The following is a 14337-nucleotide window of genomic DNA, read 5'->3' as shown; positions in this document are numbered from 1 at the left end:
TTCCTGGCATCTTGAAGCCTGAATGCTTGAAACCGCGGTGAGCAAAACAGTTCTGAGTCATCTTGCTCCTTTTTTCTTGCCAACTATCAGTGACAGAAATCACTGCTCTTTGAACAGGAACACATGCAACTGAAGCTATTTAAAAACTCATTGCTCCACGCACGCCATAGTGATTGACAGCCACTCAAGTGCACACAACTGGCGCTAGTTAGAAACCGTTCTGCAACGGTCTCCTGTCCCAATTAAGCAGCATAGTGTCCCTAATAAATGAAGGTAATCCCGGCAATTTTCTTGATTAGCTTTAGTTCTTTAAGCATCTACCCTGATTAAACAATAGACCAATTAACCAGAATCCACTGTACTTATAAATCATAAATAAAAATAGCAAACACAATAAACACTCTTCAAGCTGAGACACAAGAAGTGAACCTATCTAGTCAATGAAGCTTTGAACAAAAATGGCCCAAAGTGATTTTTAATATAAACAAACTTTATTTTCAATTAGCTCATAAAGGACCATGACTGGTTATTTAAGAAGAATTTCCAAAAATAAAGTACAGTTTCAACCTGAGGGGAAAACCAGGGAATCCAGTGCCTGTGACAATGTTTTGAAAATTCTTCAATCACACACACTGTGCTTTAATTAAAATGTTTTCTTTGTTATGATAATTAGTAAACTTCAAAAGTGTGCAGCTCCTTAAAGGAACATTCTTTACTGTTTAAGAGAAAACACATGCATCTCGTAGTCATTAATACAATGTACAAATATTGACACTGGGTGGTGGAATTTGAAAATATAAACGGCAGCCCACAATTCCACCTTAAGATAGAACACATCTCAGCAACCTGTAAAATTAAATGTCGATTTTTTTTTTCACAAATATGAACACTTGCTAACACATTAATTGGCAAGTGCATGATAAAAAAATCAGGGACATATGTGAATTTTAATCATATTGCATTTATGCAATGGTCCAACTGACAGTCATACAGGCTATTGAAGGTTATATTATACTGTATATTTTTCTGTCGACGTTAGTCACATTTAATTGGTCGGTGCTGCCCTCTGGTGTTCACTTGGTGCAAGAACAAGCTGGACCAGGACAACTTCCCATCAATTCCAGACATGCCACTTAGGAACTTTTTTTTTGTTCAAGAGCCTAGTTTTAAAGGGAGGAAAATTGTAAGGTGATGGGAAGAAATGTGGGGAGTGGAAAATGATTCATTGACAAGGAGGGTGCCAGGGTCAAGGATGTCTCTGATCGATTGCATGACATTCTGAAGTGGGAGGGTGACCAGCCAGATGTCGTGGTGCACATCGGTACCAATGACATAGCAAGGAAGAGTGAAGAGGTCCTGGAGAGTGAGTATAGAGAGTTTGGTAGGAAGTTGAAAAGCAGGACCTCAAGGGTGGTAATCTCAGGATTGCTACCTGTGCTAGGTGCCAGTGAGGGTAGGAATAGGATGCTCTGGAGGATGAACAAGTGGCTGAGGAACTGGTGTAGGGAGCTGGGTTTCAGATTTCAGGATCATTGGGACCTCTTCTGGGGCAGGTGGGACCTGTACAAGAGAGACGGGTTACACTTGAACCACAGGGGGACCAATATCCTTTCAGGGAGGTTTGTTAGTGCTATTGGGGAGGCTTTAAACTAGATTTGCAGGGGGATGGGAACCAGAGTGCCAGAGCTGACAGTGTGGCTGGGGTGAAAATAAATGATATTGAAAGTCTAAGCAAATCCGCTGATAGAAAGGTTGTGAGTGATGGTAAAAATCTTCTGAGGTGTATATATTTCAATGCTAGGAGTATTGCGGGGAAGGCGGATGAGTTGAGGGCGTGGATTGACACGTGGAATTATGATGTTGTAGCAATTAGTGAAACTTGGCTACAGGAGGGGCAGGACTGGCAGCTTAATATTCCAGGGTTCCGATTTTTCAGGTGTGATCGAGGCAGAGGAATGAAAGGTGCGGGAGTAGCATTGCTTGTTAGGGAAAATATTACAGCAGTGCTCAGGCAGGACAGATTAGAGGGCTTGTCTACTGAGTCCTTATGGGTGGAGCTGAGGAACAGGAAAGGTATGGCCACATTAGTGGGATTGTATTACAGACCACCCAATAGTCAACGAGACTTGGAAGAGCAAATCTGCAGAGAAATAGCAGGCAACTGCAGGAAACATAAAGTTGTGGTGGTAGGGGATTTTAATTTTCCATACATTGATTGGGACTCCCATACTGTTAGGGGTCTAGATGGTTTAGAGTTTGTAAAGTGTGTTCAGGAAAGTTTTCTAAATCAGTATATAGAGGGACCAACTAGAGGGGATGCAATATTGGATCTCCTGTTAGGAAATGAATTAGGGCAAGTGACAGAAGTCTGTGTAGGGGAGCACTTTGGTTCCAGTGATCATAACACCATTAGTTTCAATTTGATCATGGACAAGGATAGATCTGGTCCTAGGGTTGAGGTTCTGAACTGGAAGAAGGCCAAATTTGAAGAAATGAGAAAGGATCTAAAAAGCGTGGATTGGGACAGGTTGTTCTCTGGCAAAGATGTGATTGGTAGGTGGGAAGCCTTCAAAGGGGAAATTTTGAGAGCGCAGAGTTTGTATGTGCCTGTCAGGATTAAAGGCAAATTGAATAGGAATAAGGAACCTTGGTTCTCAAGGGATATTGCAACTCTGATAAAGAAGAAGAGGGAGTTGTATGAAATGTATAGGAAACAGGGGGTAAATCAGGTGTTGAGTATAAGAAGTGCAAGAAAATACTTAAGAAAGAAATCAGGAGGGCAAAAAGAAGACATGAGGTTGCCTTGGCAGTCAAAGTGAAGGATAATCCAAAGAGCTTTTACAAGTATATTAAGAGCAAAAGGATTGTAAGGGATAAAATTGGTCCTCTTGAAGATCAGAGTGGTCGGCTTTGTGCGGAACCAAAGGAAATGGGGGAGATCTTAAATAGGTTTTTTGCGTCTGTATTTACTGAGGAAGCTGGCATGAAATCTATGGAATTGAGGGAATCAAGTAGTGAGACCATGGAAACTGTACAGATTGAAAAGGAGGAGGTCCTTGCTGACTTGAGGAAAATTAAAGTGGATAAATCCCCGGGACCTGACAGGGTGTTCCCTCGGACCTTGAAGGAGACTAGTGTTGAAATTGCGGGGGCCCTGGCAGAAATATTTAAAATGTCGCTGTCTACGGGTGAAGTGCCGGAAGATTGGAGAGTGGCTCATGTTGTTCCGTTGTTTAAAAAAGGATCAAAAAGTAATCCAGGAAATTATAGGCCAGTGAGTTTAACGTCAGTAGTAGGTAAATTATTGGAGGGAGTACTAAGAGACAGAATCTACAAGCATTTGGATAGACAGGGGCTTATTACGGAGAGTCAACATGGCTTTGTGCGTGGTAGGTCATGTTTGACCAATCTGTTGGAGTTTTTCGAGGAGGTTACCAGGAAAGTGGATGAAGGGAAGGCAGTGGATATTGTCTACATGGACTTCAGTAAGGCCTTTGACAAGGTCCCGCATGGGAGGTTAGTTAGGAAAATTCAGTCGCTAGGTATACATGGAGAGGTGGTAAATTGGATTAGGCATTGGCTCGATGGAAGAAGCCAGAGAGTGGTGGTAGAGAATTGCTTCTCTGAGTGGAGGCCTGTGACTAGTGGTGTGCCACAGGGATCAGTGCTGGGTCCATTGTTATTTGTCATCTATATCAATGATCTGGATGATAATGTGGTAAATTGGATCAGCAAGTTTGCTGATGATACAAAGATTGGAGGTGTAGTAGACAGTGAGGAAGGTTTTCAGAGCCTGCAGAGGCACTTGGACCAGCTGGAAAAATGGGCTGAAAAATGGCAGATGGAGTTTAATACTGACAAGTGTGAGGTATTGCACGTTGGAAGGACAAACCAACATAGAACATACAGGGTTAATGGTAAGGCACTGAGGAGTGCAGTGGAACAGAGGGATCTGGGAATACAGATACAAAATTCCCTAAAAGTGTCGTCACAGGTAGATAGGGTCGTAAAGAGAGCTTTTGGTACATTGGCCTTTATTAATCAAAGTACTGAGTATAAGAGCTGGAATGTTATGATGAGGTTGTATAAGGCATTGGTGAGGCCGAATCTGAAGTATTGTGTTCAGTTTTGGTCACCAAATTACAGGAAGGATATAAATAAGGTTGAAAGAGTGCAGAGAAGGTTTACAAGGATGTTGCCGGGACTTGAGAAACTCAGTTACAGAGAAAGGTTGAATAGGTTAGGACATTATTCCCTGGAGCGTAGAAGAATGAGGGGAGATTTGATAGAGGTATATTAAATTATGATGGGTATAGATAGAGTGAATGCAAGCAGGCTTTTTCCACTGAGGCAAGGAGAGAAAAAAACCAGAGGACATGGTTAAGGGTGAGGGGGGAAAAGTTTAAAGGGAACATTAGGGGGGGCTTCTTCACACAGAGAGTGGTGGGAGTATGGAATGAGCTGCCAGACGAGGTGGTAAATGCGGGTTCTTTTTTAACATTTAAGAATAAATTGGACAGATACATGAATGGGAGGTGTATGGAGGGATATGGTCCATGTGCAGGTCAGTGGGACTGGCAGAAAATGGTTCGGCACAGCCAAGAAGGGCCAAAGGGCCTGTTTCTGTGCTGTAGTTTCTATGGTTCTATGGTTTCTATGGTCTACTCTCCTTCACAATCAAGATCCATGCTGATCTTATCTTTGCCCTCGTGTGTCACTAAATGAAGACTACTGAGAAATGTCGGTAATGATCACTGAACCCCCAAAGTGCCCCACTGAGACTGTATCCCTGATAGTAATCAGGTAATCTTTCTAACATTTAAACTCTTAGAATACTTATGTAAATATTGCAACTCCTACTATAAATAAGATAGCAACACACACCTAATGCTGGGGGATCTCAGCAGGCCAGGCAGCATCTTTGGAAAAGAGTCAACACTATGGACAGAGACCCATCTTCAGGAGGGTCTTGAATCCTGAAGAAAGGTCTCGGTCCAAAGTGTGGACTGTTTGCTCTTTTCCATAGATGCCGCCTGGCCCGCTGAGTTCCTGCAGAATTTTGTGCGTTGCTTTGGATTTCTAGCATCTGCAGAATATCTTGTGTTTTGGCATAAATAAATGCCTAAAAGTAATGTGTTTACCTTATGTAGGATTTTAATGAATGGGGTGTTGTTATTTATCATGGCAATGCGATCCAAGTTACTGCAGTTGGCATAGTGAAGTGAGCAGCTTTCAGGAAGGTGAACCCCTGAGAAACGTCAGCCCAGACGAGGCGCCTGGTCAAGTAATTGTGCTGATCAACTGGCTGGAGTGTTCACCATTATCCTTAACCTCTCACCGCAGCAGTCTGAGGTGCCCACCTGCTTCAAGCAGCCTTCAATTATACCAGTGCCTAAAAAGAATGTGGTAACCTGCCTCCAAGACTATCCGCAGTAGCACTTATGTCCACCGTGATGACGTGTTTTGAGAGGTTGGTGATGAAACATATCAACTCCTGCCTGAGAAATGACTTGGATCTGCTCCAATTGGCCTACCAGAGCAACAGGACTACAACAGATCCCATCTCCCTGGCTCTTCTCTCAACCCTGGGACATCTGGACAGCAAATATGCGTATATCAGGATGCCCTTTATGAACTACAGTTTGTCATTCAATACTATCATCCTCTCAAAACCAATCAATAAGCTCCTAGATCTTGGCCTCAATATCTCCATGTGCATTTGGATCCTCAATTTCCTCACTTGCCGATCCCAGTCAGTTCAGATTTGCAACAATATCTTCTCCATCAGCACAGGTAAGCCACGAGATTGCGTGTTTAGCGCCCTGCTCTACTTGCTTTATACTTATGACTGTGTTGCTAAGCACTTCTCCAATGCCATATTCAAGTTTGCTCATGACACCACTGTCAGAGGGCAAATCAAAGGTGGTGACATATCCGCATATAGGAGTGAGATTGAAATTCAGGTAAGTGGTGCCACAACGACAACCTCTCACTCAATATCAGCAAGACCAAGGAGCTGATTACTGACTTCAGGTGGAGAAAACCAGAAGTCCATCAGCTAGTCCTCATCGGAGGATCAGTGGTTGAGAGGGTTAGTAAATTTAAATACCTCAAGACCTGTCCTGGGCCCAGCACACAAGTGCAATTATGAAGAAAGCACAGCAACACCTCTACTTTCTTATGAGTTTGTGAAAATCTGTCATGACATCTAGAACTCCGACAAACTGCTATAGATGTGTAGTGGAGAGTGTATTGACTGGCTGCATCACAGCCTGGTGTAGAACACCAATGCCCTTGAATGGAAAATCCTACAAAAAGTAGTGGATACGGCCCAGGCTTCACAGGTAAAGACCTCCCCATGGCTGAGCATATCTACACGGAGCGCTATCGCAGGAAAGCAGCATCCATCGTCCGGGATCCCCACCACCCAGGTCATGCTGTCTTCTCACTGCTGCCAAATTTCTTGATGTTCACCTGGTGGAGAATCTCACCTGGTCCCTCAACACCAGTTCCATAGCAAAGAAAGCCCAGCAGCGTCTCTACTTTCTGCTAAGGCTGAGAAAAGTCCATCTCCCACCCCCCATCCTCACCACATTCTACAGAGGTTGTATCGAGAGCATCCTGAGCAGCTGCATCACTGCCCGGTTCGGAAATTGCACCATCTCGGATTGCAAGACCCTGCAGCGGATAGTGAGGGTAGCTGAGATCGGGGTCTTTCTTCCCGCCATTATAGATATTTACACTTCACTCTGCATCCATAAAGCAAACAGCATTATGAAGGACCCCACACACCCCTCGTACAAACTCTTCTCCCTCCTGCCATCTGGCCAAAGGCACCGAAGTATTGGGGCTCTCACGACCAGACTATGTAACAGTTTCTTCCCCCAAGTCATCAGACTCCTCAATACCCAGAGCCTGGACTGATACCAATTTACTGCCCTCTACTGTGCATATTGTCTTATTATTTATTGTAATGCCTGTATTCTTTTGTGTACTTTATGCAGTCCTGGGTAGGTCTGTAGTCCACTGTAGTTTTTGTGTTGTTTTACGTAGTTCAGTGTAGTTTTTGTATTGTTCATGTAGCACCATGGTCCTGAAAAACGTCATCTTGTTTTTACTGTGTACTGTACCAGCAGTTATGGTCAAAATGACAATAAAAAGTGACTTGATCAGGTACAAGAGCGTCAGGACCCACACCATCAGGTTCAGGAACAGTTATTACCCTTCAACCATCAGGCTCATGAATCAGAGGGGATAACTTCACTCACCCCATCTTGAAATGTTCCTCCAACCTATGGACTCACTTTCAAGAACTCTTCAATTCAGGTTCTTTTTCTCTCTTCTTTTTTCTTTCTCTCTCTCTCTCTCACTCGCTCGCTCTCTCACACACACACACACACACATCTATCTATCCACAGTTTGTTGTCTTTTGCACACTGACTGAAGTTGGTGCTGGTCATTGATTCCATTATAGTTATTATTCTGTTATGGATTTATTGAGTATTGTCATTGTTGTTTCCTTCCGCACCTCGTGGCACATGGAGTGGCAACCTTGCTGTTTCTTTAGCATGAGGCTGAGTTGCTAGCTTGACACCCAATGCAGCATGGATAGAAAGTGTGTGACGAGGCAGCTGGATTCGAACCCAGAACCACTCACCTCAAAATTCCGTGCAGATACCACTAAATGATCGGTCAGCTGAAATGATCTCTGATCCTCCATTGAAGACTGGCTGATATTCATCTGGTTTACTGAGTATGCCCATAAGAAAATTAATCTCAGGGTTATATGGCAACATATATACTTCCATAATAAATTTATTTTGAACTTTGAATTAGACCTTATTATCACTTGAGGTGTGGGCAGTCAATTCAGTGTTCTGCCTGCGGATAAGTGTGGGCAGCTCTTTGTCAAACATTGTTTAGGGCATAGAGGCATAGTGTTCTTGGTAAACCTGTGATGGTGAGTTACTGTTATTGTGATTGGGCGTCTGTCTATTGTTGGATTCTGGTAATGTGAAAATATCACTGTTTTAAAGTTGAAAGATCATAAATACATGCACATCTCAACATGTAATTACAGTGGAAGAACATTAAATGCATTCTGTTACCACTTATCTTCTATTCCCTCAGACAGGAGTTTCTAAAGTTTACTATCTCTACAGTTAACAAATTTCACATCACATGCCGGTGATAACAAACCTGATTCTGATTCTGTGTATTCAGCACCTCATCTATCTTTAAACATTAACTACCCATTTTATAATGCCAAGCAAAAAGCTTAAAATAATCGAGCCTCTAGACTTGTTGATTGGTTAGTGTCTTCGCAAGGCTTTTTACTCAGGCGCCCATTAATGGAACAATTTATTATTCATGTTAAATGTGCTGTAAATGTACTGACGGTTGGCAGCTCATCTAGAAGGAAAAACTGACCTCAAACCTTCCCTCCGTTACAGTTATAACCACTCACGAGGAAGGCTTCAGGAGTAAACCCTGCCGAAAAACCCGGAGCTGGAGTCCCTAAGGCAGTCCTACGTTGACTGACAACTCCTGCGAGGCCACCGGTGCCAAACTGTATGTCTTTGCTTTTCTTTTGGATTTGTTAGCTGTGTGGAGATGGGGAGCTTTGCTACCTAGGCAACAACTTGCTCTCTGTAAGAAGCAACATTCATGGTCGACCGGGATCAAGAGGGCTTACTAAATACACCCAACTCCTGGATTGCTTTGCAGATTTTCCAGTTGCCGTTGACCAGTGATTATTCCGTCACTTAATACCGGATTCCACGAGATCCACTTTGTTTTACATTCATCTCCCCTCCTACTGCAAGCTGATTCTCAACCCCACGTCCACAACCTCTTCATACTTCACTCCTACGAAAATAATAATTATTTTTTTATTTTAGCGATACAACATGGACTAGGCCTTCTGACCCACTGAACACACGATGACCCAGCAATCCCTGACAAACCCGATTAACAGTAAACTAATTACAGGACAATTTCCAATGACCAATTAAGCTACCCACTGTGTCTTTGGACCGTGGGAAGAAACAGGAGAAGGCCCACGCAGTCCACAGGAGGAAGTACAGGGACCCCTTGCAGAACGGTCCAGAATCGAACTCTGAAACACCCCGAACTGTAATTGCATTCTGCTAACTGCTACAATACTGTTTAAAGGAACCTCACTTATATCTGCACGCACTTGCTAGGAAGTAAAATTCCTGTTTCTCTTATTAAATCATTGCAGGCCTCATGCACACTCGATTCTACAAAGCCCACCAAGTTTAAAAAAAAGGGAAAGCTTCCCAGATGTAACAACATCAGCACTGTCAAACACGTCCACTGCATCCCCTTGGAAAGAAACCACACAGGCAGGTAGATGTAAATGAATATAATTGGAAATCACCTCTCCAAGATGGATCACCATTGTCAGTCATCAGCCAATTAGCTATGCATTCCATAGTACTAGAGGAACAGCCAATTACCCAGTGCACCCAGGATCTGACAAGTAATCTCACTAGGGAAAAAATAGTTTACTCTCCATTTGTATTTCCAGGCTATTTTGTATTCATATTTTAAATTGTGATGTGTCTTTCGAGTTCTGTTAAGATAACAATGGGTTAATAAGACTTTTGTCACAAATTTATCTCCTTTTCCCTTGCTTGTTATAACCTTGATAGGTTATTTTGGCACACAGAATATGGGCTCCTTTTCATGGATTTTAGAGGAAAATGCCAGTGACTGAAGAATTAAATAAATAGGCCATGATGTTGGGTGATGACTAGCATTTCCAGAAAGATTCTGCTCCTTAACCACATTGAGCACCAAGAGTCCACAAAAGGTTCATGATAATGATTCCAGGAATGAAAAGGTTAACATATGAGGGGTGTTTGATGGCTCTGTGCCTGTACTCATTGTAGTTTAGAAGAATGAGGGAGGATCTCATTGAAACCTATCACATATTGAAAGGCCTAGATAGATTGGATGTGGGAGAGCCTTGGACCAGAGGAAACAGTCTCAGACTAGATGGACATTCATTTAGGATAGAGGTGAGGAAGAATTTCTGTAGCCATAGGATTGTGAATCTGAGGAATTTGTTGCCAGGGGTGGCTGTAGAAGGCAAGTTATTGAGTATATTTAAAGCTGAGGTTGGTAGGTTCTTGATTAGTAAGGATGTAAAAGGTTACGGGGAGAAGGCAGGAGAATTGGGTGAAGAGGGATAATAAATCAGCCGCAATGGAATGGCGGAGCAGACTTGATAGGCCAAATGGGCTAATTCTGCTCCCCTATCTTATGGTCTTACGAATCATTTATGTTTACTGCTCTTTAAATGTCAGCTGAAAGCAGCAACCTAGAGAGAGATTTCAAATCTGTGTCCTGACCAAACTGCTCTATGGAGTCCAGTATCATGAAAACTACTGGTGCCAATTTGATATCCTTGCCTGCTCCCCTCCATTGCTACAGACACAGGGCAGTGACACAAACTCGGTTCACTGCTGTCCTCTGAAATCCATGGCGTCTTCTACACATTGACATGACAACTCAGTATCAGGATGGAAACACTAATTACATCCCTGTTGTCAGCTAAATGAAACCTGGGCCTTGTTTAAAATCTCTCCCTTTGTACTGCATTCACTGGTCACTACTTCTCCCTTTTAAATACAGCCTGCTTCACACAGAATGTTTCTGTCAGATCATTCTCTTTCATTAATGAATTTACTTCATTGAGTGTTCTAACTATCATTCAGATCAAGTGGGGGAACCCAAATGGGTCCACCACTTCTGTTTCTTGCCAAATGGCTGGTCTCTGGGCGCCAGTCCGAAATGGCCATTTCCATAGCTGCAGCCTGCCGTGCCACGTTCCTCCATCGTTTTGTGTGTGCTTGCTCTGGATTTCCAGCATCCACACGATTCCCTCTGTTTATGAAATAGCATCAGTCTGCGCCTGTTGCAGAGGAGGAGCTTCCTTGGAAACGTAAAGAAGCCCAGCAGAGAGTTCCTGCTGCTATCTGACCCACTCTGTGGGTGGTGGTTTCTTGCTCATCAGTAAGTCTCGGGGAGGTGGGGTGGGGAAAACATCAAATTTGGAGTTCGTCTATCTCATCTCCTCTGCAGTATTGATATTCAATGCATCTGCACCCCTCTCCATTCTGGAACAGACTCCAAATCAGACGAGAGGTTTTTGACAGCGTCACATGATGAGAGAGGGCACTTGCCTTCTCAGCCTCCAGGGACTTTCTAATCCAGACATCTGCACTGTGTTCAATGGAGACACGCATGATAATTTGCTTCAGCATTTAGTTGGAATAGTTCTGTTGCTCCCTTTGCTGAATGAAAGCTTCATTGTTAAGTCAATAGCATCTTTTGGAAGGTAAGAGAAAATTTGAGCCCTTTGTTAAGCTTCATATTCAAAGATACCTCAACCATTCACTTCTGGAGCTAACTTGAAAACGTAAAGGAGTCCAGCAGACAATTCCTGGTGTTATCTGGATAGCCATAGATAGAAGCTGACACTTTCTGAAGGGGTGGATGGGGATGGAGGCAGGTGCTCTTGCAGCAGTTAAGGGTATCTGGAAAAGTGCTTTGCCATGCTATGGACATGTACAGGTGAACGGGATTGGCATATGGTGCCCGATGGTTGGCATGCACATGGTGGGTCAAAAAGCTTGCTTCCGTGCTGTGTGATCTACAATTCTGTGATTCCTAGGCTATACAGAAAGCTAAGGATCAAAATTAAACTCATTTAAATGTTGCAATAAAATTAGCCTGACAACACAAGTTAGTGGGACCATTTTGCCATCTTCTACTTGAATATTCTGCAGTATCCGCAATGCCAGGACACATCTCTGCTCATAAACCAATCAGCTGTTCTCTCCTCAATCATCTATTTATTTAAGCTTGTGATACCGCATGGAATAGGCCTTCGACATGCGCCATCCAGCAACCCCCAACAGCCCCTCATTTACCCCAACCTAATCATGGGACAATTTACAATGACCAATTAACCTACTAACCAGGAGGTCTTTGGAATGTGGGAGGAAACTGGAACATGGGGGTGGGGGGAGAACCCACCATTCCATGGGAAGGATGTACAGACTGCTTAGAGAGGATGCCATCAGCTGCAATAGCGTTGCAAAACTACCACTTTTACACAATTAGTCACAGCTAACCAATTCCACTGTAGGTCTCTATCACACCACTACACCCGTAGTTGTCAGGTCCTGCGCATTTTGAAAATAGCTTATTTGAATTTAATTAGTCACAGCTAAACCAGTTCTGCTGTAGGTCTCAGTCACACCACAACTTTCAGTTATTAGGCTTCCCGCATGTTGGAAACAGCTTATTTGAACTGAGCTTGCTACAGGAACTACGGGAGACAGAAAGACAGTCTCCTCCAACTGACCTTATAAGTAAACTATACAGTGTGTAAACTGACAGAAGCAACTACATCACTGGCTAATCTTGAAATGTTTTGATAAGGAAAAAAAAATTCTATAGAAGTAGTGACAGTCCTGATGAAGGGTCTTCGCCCAAAACATTAACTGTTCGTTCATTTCCATAGATGCTGCTTGACCTGCTGAGTTCCTCCAGCATTTTGTGTGGATTTTCAGTATCTGCAGAATCCCTTGTGCCTACAAAACTGTGTAGAATTTGTCTATCGGCACATTTTAGCTTATGGTTTGAGCATAATTATAAAAATAAAAGCTCTTCAAAAAATATTTAAAATTTAGCATTATCACTTCAATAGCAAAATGTAGAATTAGAATAAATACTGTGGATATTGCTCTAACTAAACTTGCCAAAAAAATAATATTGTGAGATTTTGTTTTATCATTTCCTCCCTACTTTAGAAATGGCTCACATAATTTCATTTGCCAGAGTGAAATGTACTTTAGCTCAGATAAAGGTTTGCCACCTACTATCAGCAGAACGTCTGGAAGATTATCAGTTGAATGGGGTGATCTATCATCCTGGTGAGCAGTATCTGGCTGGGCTTCTCTTAAAGCATCATTCTCACTGAATTCCTTGGCTTGTTTATCCAGGTGCATTGAAAGGAGGTGGGAGTTTTCACGTGGCCACTGTGCTACCGGCATACGCGTAACGGGCAAAGTAGAGTGCAGGAGATTCTTGCTACCTTCTGAGGACAGCACACTGAAAGTTACCATCTCTATGTTGTTTGAGTTTGTTGTCTTGCCTCCAGGCTTGAGCGGGGTCTGAGCGGAAAAGTTCAGGCAGCAGGCACCCCTCAGGCCAACCAGTTGCTGCTCGTCGGAGGAGTTGCATGGGTAGATGACGTCACCACAGATGCAGTCTGGAACTGGTCTTGTGTGGCGGACATCGTCAGGATGCTTTTCCTGGAAGCTGTGACCAACACCTACCGTGCAGTGGTAGATTTTTGAGGGTGGCAGCGTCTCTGTTGCTGGGTTTAATCTCTCCCAGCTATGTGTTGTTAACTGGAATTTCCACAGGCTGTTGCTGGAGCTGTTGTGGTCCTTTCCTCCTCCGAAGATTAGCATGCAGTCTTGGTATACAACGGCAGAATGCCCCACTAACTGGTGAGGCCCAGAGCTGTAAGAAATAATGGACAAATTAGCTTATTTATAGTGAATTTAAAAACGCAAAGACGAGGAAATCTGCAGATGCTGGAATTTCAAGCAACACACATAAAAGTTGCTGGTGTGTAGCTTATTTATAGCAATGTTTTGAACATTCTGTCCATTTAGAAAATAGTCTACCCTTTTATTTCTTCTACCAAAGTGTATGACTATTCATCTCTCCAAAATTGTATTCTATCTGCCACTTCTCTGCCCATTCTCCTACTCCAAGTCGTTCTGTAGCCTCTCTACTTCCTCAAAATTACCTGCCCGTCCACCTATCTTCCTATCATCTGTAAACTTAGCCACAAAGCCATCAAATCCAGTAGCCAACCAGAAAAGGCTCCCGTTATTCCCACTCTTTGCCTCCTGCCAATCAGCCAATGTTCTAACCATGCTAGAATCTTTCCTGTAGTGTCATGGGCTTGTAGCTTGTTAAACAGTCTCATGTGTGACACCTTGTCAAAGACCTTCTAAAAATCCAAGACACAATATCAACCAATCCTCCTCGTCTAAACTGCTTTTTTTTTAAAGAATTCCAACAGATTTGTCAGGCAAGATTTTCCCTTGAGAAAACCATGCTGACTGCAGCCTATTTTACCACATGCCTCCAAGTATAGCAAAACCACTTCCTTAACAATCAATTCCAACATCTTCCCAATCACTGAGGTCAGACTAACTGGCCTATAATTTCCTTTCTCCTGCCTCTTTCCCTTTTCGAAGAGTGGAGTGACATCTGTAATTT

At 43.1% G+C, this 14337-nt stretch overlaps 1 protein-coding gene across 10 annotated transcripts in view; it reads right to left on the bottom strand.

Annotated features, from left to right (window-relative positions):
• The window catches only part of klhdc3l (kelch domain containing 3-like), a 182605-nt gene that overhangs the window by 85973 nt on the left and 82295 nt on the right, over positions 1-14337 (bottom strand). For 5 of the 10 annotated variants that reach the window (XM_072258720.1, XM_072258729.1, XM_072258721.1 and 2 more), the window contains one exon: positions 334-13566. In XM_072258720.1, coding sequence (XP_072114821.1) covers positions 12840-13566 — 727 coding nt within the window. In that variant the 3' untranslated portion in view covers positions 334-12839. Of the gene's footprint in view, positions 1-318; positions 13567-14337 lie in introns of those variants that run through there. The other 5 variants (XM_072258725.1, XM_072258723.1, XM_072258724.1 and 2 more) reach the window with 2 other exon arrangements.

Source organism: Mobula birostris, chromosome 5, assembly GCF_030028105.1.
Source record: "Mobula birostris isolate sMobBir1 chromosome 5, sMobBir1.hap1, whole genome shotgun sequence".
In the NCBI taxonomy this organism is placed as follows: Eukaryota; Metazoa; Chordata; class Chondrichthyes; order Myliobatiformes; family Myliobatidae; genus Mobula; species Mobula birostris.
The sequence above is the reverse complement of the archived record's forward strand: the minus strand, read 5'-3'. Positions and strand labels throughout refer to the sequence as shown.